Consider the following 19,516-nt stretch of genomic DNA (forward strand, 5'->3'; position numbering starts at 1 on the left):
TTAAACAAAGGCTTCATGGCTCAACATTGCAAGGTAATAACAAACAAAAGGATTATACATTAAAATCCTCCCCCTCTCAAGACTCCCCCTAGCCCTCCCCTCCAAACCACGAAATAGAATACAATTCAAGTAGTCTTTTTTTTATGTTTTAAATGTATGGATATATAAGACAAAGCAAGTACAGAACTGGTTAACAGAGTGTCCCCATTTTATTAGCAAGTGAGAGTATATCAGGGAGACGTAATTGATTCCCCCCTTTTTACGGTTCCTAGACAGATAATATATATTACTTTAAACCCAACCTATTTTACAGCCCTCTGCCCACCTCTCAAACCCATACACTCACTGAGTCCCGAGCCTCAAGCCTCAAGCCAGAGACTTGCCTTTCCCCCCCCCCAATCCCAAGCAGCGGTCCCAGCCCTGCAGCCCCCCTGGTGCAGCCCCCCTCCTGCACAGCCCCTGGGAGGGGAGCGAGATGAGGAGGGCGGGAGGCGTGGGGCAGGGAGAGAAGGGTCCGGTGAGAAGGACGCAAAGGGCAAGAGAAGGAAAAGGAGATGGCAGGGCACGGAACTGCTGCTGCTTCTGCAGGGGCCTGCTGTCGAGGACTGCCCACCTGCCCACTCGCTGGAGCATCGGCGTGCGAGCAAGCTGTGAGGGCGGGGAAGAAGCAGTAGGATCCCCGCGGCTCAGGAAGCCAAGCTCTGCCAAGGGTCCATGCAGAAGCAGGGCCTTGAGTTGTAACCGGCAACACCTTCACCATTCAAAATAGTTTGTCTCTAGAACGTTTCCCTTTTAGTTCTAAATTGCGGTGGTTTTGTTGTTTTGTTTTGTTGCTTGTTTTGTTGTTTGTTGTTTTTTTTTTTTAAAAAAGGATGCGTGTTGATGTATTTCTGTGTGTGCGTGCATCTGTGTACATGAGTAACAGCCAACTAGCTCATATGGTCATGACCAAGCTGTATTTCAGAAGAGAAAAGAAACACATTTATCACACTTTTCCTAAAACGAAAAGCTAAAATTTCAAGTTCAGTATTCGCTATCTTGTCTTCCCTCCCCACCCTCCCTTGCTATTTCTGGGTTTTTTCCCTTCCAACTTACTTTAGCACCATAACACATTTTAAACATTACAATCCCTCTTCAGATACTACACAAAATGTCCCATAAAAATAGTGCTTTTTTTGCCAAAAAAGTTATATAATATATTATATATATAAATCAACTAAATCCGTGGCAAATGTGCAATGCAGACGCCTTCTCCATTTAAAGTGAGCATCAGCTCACTTTTTTCTTTTTTTTCTTCTTTCCCCTTTCCTTTTCCTTCTCTCTTTCTCGCTTTCTCTCTCCTCTTCCTCTCTTTCTCACATCATCGGTGATTTCAAAAAGGTGCAAGTCGATTTGGAATCTTGTAATGAAGCACACACACAAAAACGCAGATGGGGGCTCCTCGGAACTTCTTCTAAGGTACATTTTTTGTTTAAAGGTGCAAAAGAAAGTTATAAAAATAAGAAAACCAAAAGAAAAAAAAAGAACAAAATAAGAAGAAAAAAGTGGGGTGGGAATGAGGCAAAAAAATTTTATCCCTCAATATTTCTCCCCATTTTATTGTGGTTTTTTTTTCACTTTATTGTCAAGAAAGACATGGAATGGACTCTTCACGAGAAAAAAAAGGTAAAAAAAAATTTTTAATTTCATATCCTTTTTCCCTCTTGCTCTTTCTTTTGTCTTCTGGTGTTGGCACCGGGGATGTCACGCAGCACCCGGCAGCAAAAAGTTCAAGTGCCAAACTGTCCCTTTGCAAGTACAGGCTTGGAAATACTGGGGGCACGGGGGAATGAAACAGGTGTGGGAAACGAAACAACCCTCCCCCCCACCCCTAAAGGACGATGCCGTGGGAGCGGTGCTGCTCGCCACCGCCGCTGCCGCCGCCATCCCCTCCTTGCTGTGTCAGTTGTTTGGTTGGGGCCAGAGCGGCGTGAGGGTGCCCCGCCGCCCCGCTCCTTGGCTCAGCGGCCCCGGGGACGGAGGGGCTTGGGGGTCGGGAATCACCAGTCCTCCCGCCCTCCCCCAGGAGATCAAAAATCGAGACAGCTGGTCAGGGTTCATTTCTGGGGGCCAGCCGTCTCCGGGGAGGCTCGCACCGCTGGAGGCCTCTGGCTGGGCAGGGAGATGAGGGGACGATGCAGCACCTTGGCTTCCTCAGCTGCTTGCAGCCCCTCTGCCTGCCACCGGTACTGGCGAGCCCGCAGGATGCTGGGCACTTCCCGCTGCAGCCGCTGGGAGCTCTTCTTCTGCCACAGGTCATACTTGGAGTATTTGGCGTGCGAGGGCTTCTGGAAGCTCTCCTGCGAGGAGAGGGATGGCAATATTAGCCTCTGCTTAAGCCTGCTTGCGCTCCAGAGGGTGTTTCCCCTCTTGGACTTCCATCCATCCCATAGAAATATTACCCCATCCCTGGAAACAGTCACGGTCAGGTTGGATGGGGCTCTGAGCAACCTGATCTATTTGAAGATGTCACTACTTATTACAGGGCGGTTGCACTAGATGACCTTTAAAGGTCACTTGCAACCCAAACAGTTCTGTGACTGTGACCTAGCCCACCTCTGGTTCCCCACTTTAATAAAAGCTGATTTTTGGCAGGCTCGTTGTTATGACTTGTCAATGGTGGCTGTCTCTCAAAGGTTCTGCAGAAGCAACAGACCTTGCAGCTGGGGTTTGTCATCTCCCACCCATGGCCTTCCCATCTTTTCTCTCGCTATTTATTTCAGAGAAGGACCACCATCCTGGCACAGCCTCCCTACCTTGTTGAGGGCTGGCAGGCCTGACAGGGAGGTGGCGGAGAGGTCACGCTCCGACTTGACGGACTTGGCGCAGTATGTTTCCAGCAGAGCCAGGTCACAGCTCCGAAAGCAGCACTCCTCCACAATACCCCGGTTGATCCGCCGGTTATTTCGTCCCACCGGTCTACCTGCAACAGCAGAGACCCTGGCGTTAGCCACCAACCTGGTCAGGACCCTCTTCCCACCTCCATAGCACCTGTCCCCTTGCAAGCATCCCTCCACCAGCCACCAGAGACTGGTGGGTTCAACACACTTCAAAAATAGCAGCGCTTCTCCCAAACCAGCTGACATGCACCCACAAACCAGCCAAGTTTCATGCTAAGACTTTCCCAGACAAATGCTATTGATGCCAACAGGTCTCCCCACATGCCTCCAGCTGTAGTTTAAAGGCACTTTGAATGATGGGGATTTATCTCCCTCCCGTATCTCTGGCATGGGTGGACTTTTTGAGCGCAGCTAAGGCAAGGAAGCTCAAGCCCAGCCTGACCGCCAGCTCTGAGTTGATTACTGTAACTGTCTCAGATGTTGATCCTGGCAAGCGGATTTTATTAGAAAGAAGCAGCACAGCATTGCAGCTGCCAACCTCCCTCTGTCGGGTCAACATTCAGGCAGGTGAAGTGAACCAAGGCGGCTAAATTTTACCAGATGGGACATCTCTGAGACAGCTGCAGAAAGAATACAGGCTCCCACACCCGCCAAGAATAGCTATTAAACTTAATCTTTTAATAAGGGTTCCTCTCCCATTTCTGCCTGCAGAAGGATGCAAAAGCCCATATCTGGTGCAGCAAGGATCAAGTGCATTTCATATCACTACTTAACGATGACCAAAGTGCTCCAAAGGAAAAGCTTACATCACTTTTACTGTTTCCTCCCTCTCTTGAAATAAAAGAGACAGGTAAATTCGATTTTCTGATGCAAAGCAGATTTACTTGGGAATTGTGACTTCCAAAATGTAAACTGGCTAAAACCAAAAGGATTTTCTCTATTCTTTTGCACACAGCATATTATGCTTTTGTGCTGTTACAGAGTTTGCTGCCAAGGTTCTACACACTGCCTCTTCCCAGTGCAAGGTGCTCCGAGCCAGGAAAGCTGAGGCGAGCACCAGTGGGGCTTGGAAACCAGGAGAATTTAAGCATGGGAAAAACTGAGAGCAAGTGGTGTAAGTGCAGTGCTCACCAAGCCGTGCCAAGCCTCCACACCCCAGCTGGCCTGCAGGAACACCCAAAATGGTCCACACTGGCCCTGTGCATGACCCATGATGCCCCTGCTTGCGCTCCAGATGAAGCAGGCACTCAAGTATTAGGCCTTGGTGAAGATTTAGGGATCTCGGCTTAGGAGGGGCTGACCACTTTCCCTGGGGCGTACCCCAACCTGGGTGCCCACCCAAAGTGCCTTGAGACAAAGTACAAAGCACAGGAGTTATCTATGCATACTGTACAACCCCACCTGTGAGAAGGAGCCCCAGAAGTGCAATGTAGATATGCATGTGGGATGCAGCCCTGTCCGTTCAATGCAGCCCCGTGTCTGCAACACAGACAGGCATATTCAACACAACTCTCCATGCACAACACTGCCCCATGTGTGCAATGCTGGCATGCAAAACTCCACGACCATGCCTTGCTGCTGCCTCTGGAAAAGCCCTGGCATCAGGGCACCCATTCTCTGTTAAAACTGGTCATGATCCCATATCATGGAGCCATCTGCTCCATGCTGGTGCATTGCCACCATGCTCAGGGGTCACGATAACAAACATGGCACCAAGGTGATGGGGCAGCTCACTCATACCATGAGACCCACCCTTGGCAGTCATTTTAAATGCTCTATTTTCCACATTTGTCCGTCCTGTGCCACCACCTTTCTTTTTACTTTTTCTTTCTCTCTAGAAAAATTTCAGGCACAACCTTAAACCAGCCCCCCAGGAAGGTGAGAAGGATGGTTCACTCTTGGTAAAGATCCAGCAAAGGGAACATCATTAAGAGTTTAATTTTCTCTATATAAATACTTGTGTCCAAAAAGCACACTGGATTGGGATCTCCCTTTAGAGGCAGGGCAGGTGTGTTGGGTGCCCACAGCTGCACAAGCAATGCCAATGTAGGCAGTCTGGGTGATGATGCCCAAAGAAGACAGAGGAGAGGAGCCAGCCTGGGGCCAGCTGCACGTATTCTTCTCTATGCATGCAATGCTCAGTGAGGTCCATGGAAGATGTGCACCACACCAACACCCTGTGCTGCTTACGGCCCCTGCTCAGCACCTATCAATCCCAGTGCCCAACTTGCAGGCAGGACAGGCTGCTGAAGCATTAGATTGCTCCAGAAAGGCATTGTGAGCATGGGCAGAAGGAGAGTTTGGAAGGGAAAGAGAAAAAAATTCAAGTCACCCCTCCTTGCTAGCACTTCCCCAGAGGGCTGCATTCACACTCCCGCTGAACAGAAGGTTGCACAAGTGATGACACACACGGTTTGAGGAGAAGTTGAGGTTTCGAAAGGTTACACGTCTCCTCTCAAAAACAGAAGTTTCCCACTTGCAGCTATGTGCTTGTTTGGAAAGAAGAGGGAAGGAAAAACACAACAAGGAAAGCGGGACTATATTCACTGCCATGCCATCAAGGTCAGTCTGTGGCATGGGTACACATGGGAAGATCATGTCACCATGTGTTAGCAAATGCCCAGCGTGGCACCATCAGGGTGAGCTCCCAGCAGGGACCAACTGTGGTGCTACGGCCTTTTCCTCCCTGACCACTCCCCTGCCCAGCCAGTGGGCACACATATGGCCCCCAGACCCAAATGTGCTGCCCTTTCTCTCTTGCATAAAACTGCCACACGTCCTTCCCCTTGGTGGCACCACTACCAGCTCCACCACGACTGTCCGACAGGACACATTTCCCATTACATAATTGTCCATAGGGATCTTGCCAAATGCCAATACAATCCACTGTGGGAGAGTTACTTTAGGAAAAAAAATAAGCAAACATAGCAAACAGTGATTTAGTCACAGAAAGTACCTGGAGACAACAACCCAGGAAAGAAACACCAGGACATTGCTGGCTAACAGCAATATCGCTGCTGACCTGGATTGGGAAAAGTGTTTGTTCCGTAACAATTTACACAGGGACTAAAGGTTGAATTTCCTGGCTTTTGCTCATGGGTGGCATCTCACTTTACTACCACTGCCAAACCCAAGGAAGGTTTCGCCGCTCTGTCTCTTACACCCAGGGGAGAACTGTGTGGGCAGCAGGCTGCGGCACCACTCGGGCACGCGAGCCACTTCCCATCGCAGCAATGACCGCTTCCTCCCGAGGAAACACGCTTCCTCTGGGCCTTCAATGAATGGCTAGGCTCTTTTTCCCAAAACTGTGCTTCACCAAAACTTCCTACAGTGCTGCTGAGGGTACAAGCCCTGAGATGCAAAGTCCAGTGATGCAAAGCCGAGTGGTGCAAAGCCCTTCTGCTGCCTGGGGTTATTGCAGCCTAGCAGCGGGCTGTCCCGACAGGGAGAGCTGGGCATCCCAGAAGCAGTATAAAGCCAAACCCAGAGAGGCCACATACCGTACCTGCAGCTCAGCCATGCCACTGTGCCAGAGGCAGTGACACTGCCATGGCCACGGGGGACAGGAGGGTCTCTTCCCCAGCATCAACACCCCACTGCTCTGGGCTCCCTACTCTCACCAGGGCCGGACAGATGCTGCGGGGAGGGGTGCACTGTGCTGGTGCCACCCTGGCTGGGTCCCCTCTCCTCCGGTCAATCAGGCGGTCAGCCGAGTGGAAGGGGACTTTGGGTGTAAACAGTCCCCGTGCCCCTGTCGCAGGAATGTTGGGAGCAACAAGGGGGCCTTTGTGCAGCACCGGGCCCCGTCCCAGTGCCCCCGGCCTGGCCCTCCCCCACCCCGGCACCGCACTTTCCCCCCTGCTTTTTCCTAGTATTATTCGGAGGAGCGGCGGGTGCGCAAGAATGTGCCCCGTCAGCACAAGCGGCTGCAAAGAGCTAAATTCTTATCAGCTGTTGGAAAGGAGGAAACAGGAGCTGTTGTTTACAGAGAAGTCGGCCGCCTCTCCCCCTACAGCCCCTTCTCCCTCCCTGCCAGCACTGCATGACAGCAACTTCACGGCCGAGGCTTCCTCTCGACCTACCCTGCATTTTCACTCGGGGCTAAACTCAGAATTCCTCCTTGGGCTGTGCCGCTGTCCCTGGGTGGGTGCTGGGGAGCAGGGAGAGCAGTCCCAACCCTACCACAGGGCCACTGCAGCTGCTGCAAGCCAACCCAACAGCCTTAAAAGTCACAGAGATGAGGCATCACTAGGGGAGAGTAAAGTGTGCTGGCTCCTGCTCCTGTTAGTGCAGCTCTTTTGCATCCCCAGCTCTTGGAGGCAGCTTCAACATTCTCGGCCTCATGCACCTGCCTCCCAGCCACAATGCCCCCCAGGGCATCTGGAGGCTGGGACTCACTCCTCATGCCAGTGGACAGATAGGCATTCCAGTTATCAGGGGTGTACCCTCCTCAGTCTAGTTTGCATATTTCCCCAGAACCAGATGTCTGGGGGATGAAACTCTGTGAGTACACTGCATCCCCTTGCATCCATGCAAAGAATGTTGTATTTCAGAGCTAGCTTTGCTAGCAAAGTGCTCACTTGTAAGAATGCAGAGCATCATAAGTACTTAAACAAGTGCTGCAGCAAAAAAACAATAATGGATTTTCATACCATTTTTTGGTGTTTTTTTTCCAATATTACCAATCAGATGTTTCAACAACCCTTGTCCAGCAAGCAGGATTCTTGTGTACCCATGGGACAAGGCTGCTCAAGTCATTTACTTCCCATATGAATGACTGCATTAGCACAGGCTGCTCATCAGGTCATACATTCCATGTTGTGAGGTGCTCAGCTTTAAGACAACTTTAATTGCTTTAATTGTGCAACATAACTGTACCCTATTGCATCTACACAGTGACAATAGTGTAGCCATGTGGGTTTAAGAGTGAAAATGAATGTTGTCAGGAGAATTAATCAGTTATGAGGCCAACTGATGGAGGTAGAGGGGGAAAAATTAAATGAAAAGGAGATGTCAAAACCCTTCATCAAGTAGAGGTATTGCCCAAACATCTTCAGCCCTGCATGGAGCAGACCAATCAGATGCTGAAGGGGTTAAAATATTGGACTGGGGGAACTTTGCTTTATCCCCAGCACCTGAGCTCTCTAGCAATATTTGTAAAGGTAAAGGGGGGAGTGATGGGAGAGGACAAAAAAAAAAAAAAAAAAAAGCAAGAATCCCCTTGCAAGCACCAGAATGGTCACTTGGCACCAAGAGACTTGTCTCCCTTCAAAAGTGATTTTATTTTGGCCTGGGCAGCTGGGTTATTTGAGGTGAAAGGAGGTCAGTTTGACCGTAAAACAAAAGCCCCATTCCCTTTCATCACCCAGAGAGAGGGAGGAGGGAAGAGAAACCATGGGAGGAAGACAGATGCTCCTCTACATCTAGAGGGAGAGGAAGAGCTAAGAGAGGAGGAGAGGAGTTTGTCTCCTTGCTGTGCCAGTAAGGCTAAACCCAGACCTGCCACCTCGGCTGAGTGCTGGCACAGAGCTCATTGGCAGAGGAAAGGCGGAAGAGGAAAGGCAGCTGACACACACACCCTCACCGCTCGGATCAGTCAGAGGAGGGAAGTGCATCCAGAGCACTCCAAAAGTGCTGCCTGCCCACAGCACCCAGGGAGCAATGAAAACATTTTGCTGCTCAGCTGTGATGGGGCACCGTGATTGCCCCAGCTAGTTCCAAAGCCACCTGCAGCCCAACCACCTGCCAGGAATTACACAGCCTGAACTCCGCTGTGGCTGGGTGTGGGATTCCCCGCACCTCTCCCTGCCCAACCTCAGCAGGCAGCACCAGTCAAGTCTGGCAAAGCATCCAGGCTGGGAAGGGACATCCAGAGTCGTCTCCCAGCTTTGCAGCAATCTGTTCCCTGCACAGGCAGACTGGATAAGAGCGAGGCTGGCTCTCAACTCCACTACTCAAAAAAAATGCCCTGTTACTTGAAAGTGACTTTTTAACACCTTTTCACAAGGCAGAGGCAAGACTGCCAAATACATTGCACCATGTGCAGCTGGTATTTCCATCCTCTTCCCCCCGTTTGATTTTGCATCTTTCCTGTAATCAGTTAGTCTGTGGTTCAGTCCTCAGTGGGGAGCAAGACACAGGGTCTTCCCTCTCCCAAGCAGAGCAGAGGACTGATACACCAAAACAAGGTGTCACACTCGAGGCAACTTTGCCCATGGATCACTCTGCTTCCATTGCTACTGGTTTACTCCTTGTCCTTCCTGTTTACCAGCTAAGCCATTGTACTGCTAGTGCCAATGGTCCAAACACCCAAAGCATCCTGGTGGAAAGCCTGCTGCAGCCAACTGGCCTGAAGCCATCTGCACTCTGCAGACAACGGCAGTGCTGCGATTTTTTTTATTGCACTAGCTGCACTGCAAAAGGATAAGACAACACTCTTCAGCAACAAGTTCACCATCAGGTAGCTAGGAGGTCATGAAGTGTGTTTTGGAGCAGCCTAGAAGGTGCTGGTATACCAAAGCAAAGCCTGCCCAGGAATGAGTGCTCAGCTCCCTGCCTGCTGTCAGAAGGAGCACTTAGGCTGCAAGGTTTCAAAATAAGCCAGGACCTAAGCTCAGCAGAGAGCTGGCTGCAGACATCCTCACTATTGTAATGACTTGCCCGCATCACTGGTGAGCCAGCCACATAAGGTTCCCCAGTGATATTCAGTTTCCCCAAGCATCATATGTGGGACCCAGTTACCCCATGGTATGAGGCAGTCCCCAAAATTGACGCAAGGTGGGTTTATGTCACCCTGAACATGTCCACTTTCTTGCTCTTCTCCTGGCCTACTGCCACGTATAAGGAAATCATGAAAAGCACCAGGCTGGGAAACCCCTCCTTTCCCTCCCGGCCTGGCTCCACTGAAGCAGGGCGTGGGATGGGGGCAGCATCCTGCCCGCTGCTGGCAGCTGCCCAGCACTTACTGAAATAGAAGCCCCTGTCCCCGCAGACGAACTGCAGTGTGTCCACCAGCTCCCCGCCGCAGAGGGTCTCCGCCGTGCCGTACGCGGCCGCTGAATCCAGTGCGTAGGCCAGGAAAGCCAGCAGCAGCAGCAGCATCCGCCTCGCCGCGCACATCCTCTGCACCTGGGGACAGAGGCACAGCATTAACACTGCCCAGAGAGACCCCCTGCGCCACCTCCCCCAGGCAATGCCCCCCGCCCACAGCACGCTGGGGGTTTGATGCCCAGACATGTCAAGATGCTGCAGGGAAGGACCGGCAGCGCTGCGACAGCCACTGGTGTGAGGCCGGCTCCTCGGTCTGCCGGGCAACCGCTCCGGTCAGACAAGGTTTGCATTGAAGCAGTTTTTCCATTGGAAAATCCCACTTCAACCTACCTCTAAAAGGTTTTTATTCCCTCTGCTCTTTCAACAGTGTGATTTTTTTATTTCTCCCCCCCAACCTTCACATGGGAGTTCGTTCGAATTATTATCAGTGGGGTTTTTTTTTCCTTCTTCTGATGAGAGGTTTTCATGCCATACCTGAAAACATGTTCCCTCAAAGCAAAAACAAGTGATGTTTAAACCTGTCCTAGAGATGCTTTTGAGGAAAGCTGGGAACAACAGCCTTTGTCCTGGGCATGCAAGGCTCGGACAGTCAAGGGGCTGATTGCACAAGCCATGTTTGCTGGCGAGAGTTGGGACTGAGAAGACATCCCTCAGGAACAATGCAGTGCCATGAGAAACACACTTGCAGCATCACCAAGGAGGGTCAAGGCAGTATCAGACAGTGCAGAGCACTAAAAAAGAAACTCCCTGGATATTTGCTATCCAGCCCAAAGATTTCCCCTGGCTCCTCTCCAGCAAACAGTTTTACCTCCATGTCAGCTTCTGTAAGTGTAAAGCAAGGCTGTTATGGCCCCACTGGATAGGACAAAACCCATGGATGGTTCAAGGTATTACAGTCCTCAATGATGAGCCTCAAAGTATACATACAGCCAAATAACACTGGTAACCAGACAGGTCAACTCAAAATGAAGAGGAGAAGTGTGTCAAAATAGCAGACTGTGTGTGGCAATCCTAATCTCAAGCAGAGCATCCCCTCTCTTTGCTAACATTCAACCAAGATGCTGGATTTCACATCCAGCTTTCATCACCATAGCATCTGAGCATCTCGAGAATAACATCAGTTAATGAATATTACCTCACCCTCCCGGGATGCTCAGAGATGGAGCTGAAGCCCAGGATAGATTAAATGACTCGCCCAAGGTCACAGGGGAAGTCTGCAGCGCAGCCAGGAAATTAGCCCAGCTCCCCCGAGGCCCCGCTACGGTCCTGCCAGCAATAAAGACACCCTTGCTACCGAATTTTTACTAGCACATAGCTCAAATCCTTGCTGCTAGAAATGCATCATGCTTGCAAGCTGCGGGCTCTACTGAGCAGCAGGAGGACAGGGACTAGCAGCAAGAAAAGCCAAGAAGTTACAAGGTCTGGGTGGGCTGTGGGGTGTATCCCCCCTGCTTGAATGTTGATGCTCAGCCTGTGCTGGCAGAGACCATCAAGGCTGACCAAAGCCCTCCTGGGCTCTGGAAAAGAGAGGCAGCAGCCCTGGGCACAAACTGGTCTCAAACCAGCAAGTGATGAGACCAGGACCAGCTTTTCCAGTAGCAGTGATCCCTTTGACATACTGCAGGGGCTTTATTCTGTATTAAAGTAGGAGCAGAGGGATGGCATCAGGCTGTGACACCATGCTGCCAAGATGCAGTGTTTTGCCACCAACACCTTTTCACTGTGATTTTTTTGTATCAAGTGGCCAACAGGTGTTCACTGGGTCTCCCTGACATGACCACAGCTGCACCTTCACTGCTGAGGTCATGGCCCTGGTGCAGCAGCATTATCAGCCAGATCTCCAACTGACAAGAGACCAACAATCCTGCTCCCTTCCCTATTTTTTCCCCCTCTTTTCCTCCTTTTTTTTACATGCATGTCCTGTTTGCTGGTGTCCCCAGGGCTTGGATAGTGTCAGCAGCTCATTGCCTGGGTGACAGATGTGTGCCAGCCAGCACTGCCACTGAAGGCACTGATGTAGGACTTCAGGACACCTACATAATCCCCTGTTCCCAATCAGGCTCACGCTGGCTAGTGAACAGGTCAAGCCAAAGTCATCCCCCCAAGAAGGGGCTGCTTGGTGGCACAGTGACAAACCCCGTTTTTCCTCCACATTCAGTCTAAAGAAAGGGGTGAGATGCTCTGAAAAGAAAAGAGAGAGTGAGATTTTGTCAGCGGGGCGATATCTGATGCTGGGGAGACCTGATACCTTCTGTGGAAAAACACTCGTGCTCCTTGGAAAATACCCGCTCCTGCGCAACCCACACCACAAGCACAAGGCAGCCCCTGGCAGCTTTCCCTGCCTCCACTGTAAGCTCTTTTTGGGTGCCCACACATCCCATAACTCCATCCAGGAAACCCTTAAAGCCACGAGGAGAGGGACAGCCCCAGTGCTGTCATCCAGATCATGGCTAACCTGGAGTTGTGAAATGCGATGAAGTCCACCTTTGCCCATGCACCAACTGCCAGCCCTTTCCACTGCCATCACCTTGGCACCTCCCTGTTCCCTCCAGCAGCCATGTAATGAGAAACCAGGCAGCAAAGCAAAAAGTATCTTTATTTACTACCCAGTGCTGCAGTTTCTCTCCAGTTTGATGAAGCCACAACCCAACCCAACCCTGTAAGCCCTTTTCCCTCTCACTTTAGCCCTTCTGGCTATGCTGAGGAAAAAGCCCCAGGCTTTCCCCCCAAGGCTAGACAGGCTCCCATAATGCCATTACCAGCTCAGCACATCCCAATGACCTTTCAGTTGATCCTTCCCGCACTTGTATGTCTCCCCCAGCAGGGACGAGCAGCACCCAGGCAGGAGAACTTGTACCTGCCTCACCATGGCTGCTGGAGCAGGTGCTACTCCCCCGAACAGGGTGCCATGGCACACACTGCCCATGACCAGCTGCACAGATTGCATGGGGCCTCAGCTGTCATGGCCAAATACTGCTCAGTATGACGAGTCGAAGCCCTCTGAACCCGTCCAAGGCTTAATTCTCCACTGGGACACCAGAGCTTTTCCTTTCTAGTTCGAGCATTAGGACAGGGACAATCTCCTCAGCTGTAGGACAGGAGTAAATTCACACCAATGGCTGAAAAAACCTTCAGATTTTATTAGAAAGCCTCTCTTACATGACATGGGACAGGAACAAGGCAGAGAGGGGGAAGTGGGTCGCTTCCCTAAAGAACAAGGTCCTATGTCTGCTAAGAGAGAGACTACAGCCACCACAGTTCCCTTCTTGCCAAGGCGGGTTGAACCAGCTTTGCTGGCTGATGTTCCTCCTCATGTGTCCAGGGAGAGCTCAAAGGCTTTAGGATGTAGCAGGAATGGCAGTGCTAGGCATGCTGGATGCCCAATAACCTGAGCACCAAATTAATTTTAAGGAGGGTTTGGACCCCACACAGTGTGCAAGAGGGTGATGCAAGAGCAATTTTTTGGTTGCACAGGTACCCTGTGTACCATCCTAGGAATCACATCTGAAGTTCCTCTGAATAACCTGCATCTGAGAGCAGCATGTTCAGTGCAGAAGAGGCTCAGACAAGACATTAGCACACACTGCTGGCCTCTCTTTCCCAGGGAGGGTCTGCTTTGCTCTCCATCTTCATGTCCCTCTCCTGCATTCCTCTGCATTCCCAGCACCCTACACAAAGCCAGGCTGCCACTAGAACAAGCTTAGGCACAAGCTGCCATTTGCAGGATGCTGCCTCTGCCTTGGAACTCCTGTGTATTCCTGCCTCACTGCTGTACCCATTCAGCAGAGAGGTCCAACAGACAGGGTCTTCTACAAGTGGCTGTGGTGTGCCAGGAGCGAGACTGAGGGCAGATCTGCAGTGGAGTCACCCTCCCATCTGAGACCATCGTAGAATATTTCAGGATCTGCTCCAGAATCAGCTGGATCGGCAATTACTGTCCAGCTGCTGGGGAGCGAGGGGCCAAGAGGCCACAATGCACTAAAAGGTCCAGTTGCCAAATCTCAGAGAATAGCTCAGGCATCCCTTATGTCCAGGCTTGTTCTGAGCAAACCAAACCACAGTGCCTCTTGGGCAACAAACATCTCCCCAAAAATGGAGACTAAACCTCTTGTCTGACCTAATTCCTTCTTCAGTCTGGCCTTCATTGCAATTTAATATGAACAGAACAACGTAGGAGGGAATTGACAGATGGCCTAGTCTGTAAAATTTGGATTTGGATGGGAAAAAAAAAAACCACACAAAACTCACTTCTTTGTGGAGCACTGCTGCATTTAAAAGGGAGCACAGCAAAAAGTCACCAGCCTAAACCCAGTGGTGTGTGCCAGAGGGAAAACCCCAGTTTGCACATCCCAGCATCCTTCACACTCCACCCCTCCTCCAAAAAAAAGTGAGCAGACTGATGTTTCGCTACTCTCATGACTGCCTGTGAGAGATGCTGAACATCTGCCTCTCTGCATTACTCCTCCCTGTGGACTGCCCCAGGAGAGTAGGGAGCTGACCTGGTTTTGAGCACAACAATCCTGAAGGGGCAGGATGCCAAACTCACATGTGCCAAGTGAATGCTGCCCCTGCCCACAGGGCAACCCAACCTCGTGGGAGGTGCCAAACCTCGCCCTGAGGTACCAAACAGCAAAGGAATAGTGGAGACCAGTGGGAGAGGCAGGTGCCTTGGCAGCTGAAAACCACCCAGGAGCTGCATCTTAGGCAGAGGCACAAGGATGAGGTGCCCAACAGGACCTGAAGGGAGAGCAGCCACTTCATGCTGTGCCACAGAAGGGCCTCGCTCTTTATCTAAAAGAGAAATGAGGAGATTTCCAACCCACAGCCTGGAAGAAGCAAGTTTCAAAACACAAAACTTTAGACCATTGAGCTGTCAGATGAATAAAACCAACCTAAGACCAGCTGTTTTGCTGTTTAGCTCAGGCTTGAAGAAAAAAAAAAAAACAAACCACAACACAACCTCACGATTCTTGGCACCTGGCTCGCATGACATTCATATGGCTGAGGATGGCAATACTGCTGCTATTTTTAGCATTCACACTTTTTGTCTTCATTGCTCATCCCCATCAGCAGCCCACTCTGCCCCACACCTGGGGTCACCTTTCTGCCTCCCATCCTGTGACCCAGGAGAGCCACCTGCCTCCTCTGCTTGTGGGACAGAGGCTGAGGCAGGCAGGGGAGCGCTGCCCACACCCCACGTCTATACATGTTACAGCGAGAACTACCGTGACTGTGGAAAAATCAAGCTGAAAAAGGTGAATGGGGTATTCAGTACCATTTACTCACCCCACTGGGGAGTAAGAGTGTATTGCATAAATTTTGGTATGCAGCCCAGAAACATTTGATTTATTGTACAAAAAAAAGGAAACGCAATCTTGCTTAACGCTTCTAAAGACAGCTGGCAGGACCCAGTGAAGGGATTTAAGTCCATTTTCGTAGCCTCACTTAACTCCTTTCTTTATTGTTCCTCTCTCCTTTCTGCATTCCCCTACAGAACCTGGAGTATATCAGGGAAAGTTAACAGCAAGTTAAGCTGTTAAATCAGAAATCGTGGTGACTGGAGTCTACTGGCAAGTGATATTCCCACAACACGCTGAACTTGCTTTATACCTTGGCAGAGCAAATTTAACCCTTTCAGAGCTGGGCCGCAACGCCAAGGCAGATTTCTTCCCCCTGTGCCCCCCACCTGTCCTGACCCCTCAGACAAACGTGCTTAGGGAGGCCGATATCACTTTGCCCCACTAAAACACTCATCAGCTTTTAAAAGCAAAGACAATCCAAAGAAGGATCGGAGAGGTCAGTCCCAGGACACGAGCTCAGAGAGGGTGGGCCACTTACAGTGCTCGTATGCACTGCTGGAAACACACCAACTCCTCGGTCCCTCTAAAAATAAGACCTCACCTGCTGTGTTTGCTTTATTTAAAAAAAGAAAAGTACAGAAATGCTTTTCTCTGGTGCTCCATGAGGCAAGCTGGGCTCATGCTGAAGCCTATAGGAAGCAAGGGGAAGACACGCACTGACAACGCCAGGTTGACTGGTCAAAGCAGCAGCTCTCCAGCCAGGCTGAAAAAAAGATCACCTGTCAGAAAAAGCCCTGGGACACACACGCAGACACATTTTTGCTCTCAGATTTCATGCGGTGGTGGGAGGGGACTCGCAGTGTCAAATCTTTTATCCCTTAATGAATTTTCACAGGAGCTGGGATAGCCCCTTTGAAAGGCTGAGTGAACTTGTGTGGGTGTCAACAACATGGAGCAAGATTTACAGCTCTGACCCATTCACCCCCACCAAAATCGTCAAGTTGGGTCCAAAACAGTGCAGTGGAGCTCAAATCAGAAGTGTCAGTCAGTTTTATACCTCCAGATGTCCTTAGCACAAAGTCACCCTCACAAAACCCCATGACCCAGGCTCCTCAACTCCACTCTAAATCAAGGCAAAAGGAGGAATAAAGGAACCCAACACGCTGAACCCCCCACCCCCACCCCCTACACACGCAACCTGACAATAAGCAAACCCAAAGAAAAATGGGCTTCAGCCTCCCAAGCACATCCCGGCATTTGGAAGAAAACAACACACTTTGTATAGGAATACTGGGTTGAAAGCAGCCGCTCTCCCGAGGTGTCTGTTTAAAACCGCCCACACAAACCTTGTTTTTACACTTGATTGCTCCACACCACCCGAGAGAGACCTGGCGTATCAGCAACCCTGCTGAAGTACCCCTGGCTGGAGGCGAGGCAGACACATCTGCTGGTACAGTTACACTAAATCCAAGTTCCCTCATGTGCCCCAATTCCCTACTGCTCAACAGAGTGCTAAAACCTTTCCAAGTTGTGCTCTTAAAACAATTACTGCAGGGAAAAGCAATTGGGAAGGAAGCAGAAGAAAAATAAAATTTAAAAAAAAAAAAAAATCACAGAAAGTCGAAGGCTCCACGCCAACCATTAACTCTCACTCCATTTTGGCTTCGCTTTCTTGTTTTTCCTCTCTGTATTTTTATCCCTCCGAGACCGAACACACCGCAGTGTTTTGCAGAAGAGAGTTTAATAATCTCTCCAGCCTCCGGAGCCGGGGAACTGCCCGTCCCCTCCCCGCGCGTCCCCCGCTCCCACCGCCGCTCGGCGCGGAGGGAGCGCCACGGGCGGCCGGGGGCCGCGCAGCCCTGCGTGACCTCGCATAGCCCCGGCCCGGCCCCCGCACGGCCGCAGCCGCCCCTCCGCCGCTCCCCACGCGGGACCGCGCCGGCTCCGCGCCGCGCCCGGGCGGTCCCGCCGCAGCATCCCCGCCGCAGCATCCCGCCGCAGCATCCCCGCCGCGCCGCCGGGTGCGGGCGGCCGCGGGAGGGACCCCCGGGGATGCCCCGCGCACCCCACCGCAGCGGGGCCGCCCCGCCAGCGGCGGCTGGGCCGGCGCTCGGGGTCCCTCTAGTGACACGCGTGGGGACGGCGGGCAGCGGGGCCGGCGCGGCTCTGGCCGGCGCGGCTCGGGATGGCTCAGCTGTGCCCGGGGCGGCGCGGCTCGGCATGGCACAGCACGGCACGGCACGGCACGGCTGTGCGCGGCTCGGCTCGGCATGGCACTGAGCGGCACGGCACGGCACGGCACGGCTCTGCACGGCACGGCGAATCCCACCGCCCTCTGCCCGCGGAGAGGCAGCGCGGAGCGGCGCTTACCTTGGCACTGCCGCTGCTACTCTCAACTTCTGGCGGCGGCGGCGGGCCGGGAAGGAAGGCGGGCTGCCGGCAGCGCTCATCCGTGTGTGCCCCGGCGCTTGACATGCTGCTCTCCTGCCCTGGCAGCGATCGCGGCTTTGGCTCGCCTTCCCCGGGCCCTGGCACGTTCTCCTCGCCTTGCCTTTTTGGTATGTCAAGTCACTGCTGGATTTTGTCTGAAGGATGTTATTTTGTTACGATCAGGTATTTTGTTATTCTAGAGAAAGAGCGAGCGAGCGCTTTCCTTTTCCTTTTTCTTTTTTTCCTGGGTGTTTTTTTCACCCTTTTTTTCTTCCCTTCTCTTTCTCTCCTCCTGCTTTGGCTGCCCCTTGAGTGGCTCTCACTTTTGTGTTTACTGAGTGCGTCCCCCTGGCCGGGGCGGAGGGGCCGGCTGCCTCACTGCCCGCTGCTCCCAGCTGGCTGCCCCACGAGCGAGGAGACAGGCAAGGCGCTTCGGCTGCCCCCCTTTTATACCCCCCCAATGGGCATGCTCTCCCGGCGAGCACCAGCCCGGCCACGCAGCCAATAATGTTGCAGAGCTGTCTAACCCCCTCTCTTCCCTCCCTCCCTCCCTTTCTTCCCTCCTTCTCCCTCGTAACCCTCCGGAGTCCAGCTCGGGGAGGGAAGAGGGGACAGAAAGTTTCTGCCGCACGATTTCTTTGCGGGCTGCCACGCCGGGTGGGGGCTTTGACCCCCCGTGCCAGCCCCAGGTGGGAGGTGGGCTGCGGGCATCCCCCGCCTCCCCGCAGTCCCGCAGGTGAGGGGAGAAGGTGTGTGGTCTGCGCCCCGAACCCCTGCCCAGAAATGCTGGGGGGCACCCCTTGAGCGCCTCTCGCTGCGAGGTGGCGAGCCCCACGCCCTGGCAGGGTAGGAGGGGGAAGATCGCCCAGCCCGTCCGCTTTCAGGTCTCCCGAGGTGCGCAGGGGCACAGGTGTCCGCGCCGGCCGCCGAAGTGCTCCGAAAAGCTCCCCGGCAAAGGCGCGGGCATTCCCGCACGGCTGCCCCGGCTCCCGTGCCTGCCCTGGAACTCCGTCCTGCCCTACGCGCCCCAGTGCGGGCAGGAGAGCCCCCGCCTCGGCAGCAGCGAGCCCCCGCACCCACCCGTGTGTGTCCGTGTGGACAACATGGACGCGGCCCCTCCGCACTCGGGTTTTGCACCTCCCGGAGCACCTTCCCGCAGCGACTCCCTCCCGCTAGGTCGCCTCTGCTTCCCGCCGACTCCTGCAAGCGAGCACCGCTGCCTTTAAGGCAAAGGGACTTTTCCCAGGCTTTGCCGTGCGTGTGCAGCAGCGCGGGCAGAACGCGCTCCCGCTGCTCCGCGCTGCTGCATGGCAGGCACACCGTGCTGCACCGGCCGGCACTCGCCTGCTCCCGAAGATCTGCCCTCCAAGCCTGTCCTAGGGGAAGGGACTCTGCTGGCTTTCCAAGGCCAGTCCCCGGGTGCCCGTACCCTCACCGCTGCCCCGGTCGGTGCCCCTCTGCAGGGGCGCGCCTACCAGGATGTGCCACAGGCACGCACCCTCTTGGAGCAGAGAGGAGCAGAGCTACCTAAGACCTGGCAGCAGGCTGGTCCACCTCAGGGAGCGCTGACCATAGATAGTGGTGTGAAAGGACAAAGATGTAGCAGTCCTCACCCCAGCATGCAATAAAAACTCCTGGGTTTTTTTCCTGTCTTTTCAAGTTTGCACTTTTTTTTTTTTTTTTTCCTTCAAGGATGGGGTTCTCGGTGCATCTCTGAACAGTTGGAATTGCCCTAAACATGCCCGATAAAATAGCGGTAGGATTGTCCTTTCTCACTAGGCTTTGGACATCCTTTCCTCCCCAGCATCCTTCTGTTCCCTGAGTTGTCCTCTGCGATATGATACTGCATATCACACC

The 19,516-nt window shown here is 52.7% G+C and overlaps 1 protein-coding gene across 1 annotated transcript; it reads right to left on the minus strand.

Annotated features, from left to right (window-relative positions):
• Positions 1-845: 845 nt before the first annotated feature.
• On the minus strand, positions 846-18,366 carry LOC126651088 (insulin-like growth factor II). Its single transcript, XM_050336619.1, has 4 exons — positions 17,600-18,366; positions 9,845-10,007; positions 2,796-2,962; positions 846-2,339 (listed from the first exon to the last, which is right to left on the minus strand). Exons 1-4 carry the CDS (start codon positions 17,702-17,704, stop codon positions 2,097-2,099), a joined length of 678 nt encoding a protein of 225 aa, XP_050192576.1. The 5' UTR covers positions 17,705-18,366; the 3' UTR covers positions 846-2,096.
• Positions 18,367-19,516: the final 1,150 nt, after the last annotated feature.

This window comes from Myiozetetes cayanensis, unplaced genomic scaffold (assembly GCF_022539395.1).
Source record: "Myiozetetes cayanensis isolate MyiCay16 unplaced genomic scaffold, myiCay2020 scf6-25, whole genome shotgun sequence".
Classification (NCBI taxonomy): domain Eukaryota; kingdom Metazoa; phylum Chordata; class Aves; order Passeriformes; family Tyrannidae; genus Myiozetetes; species Myiozetetes cayanensis.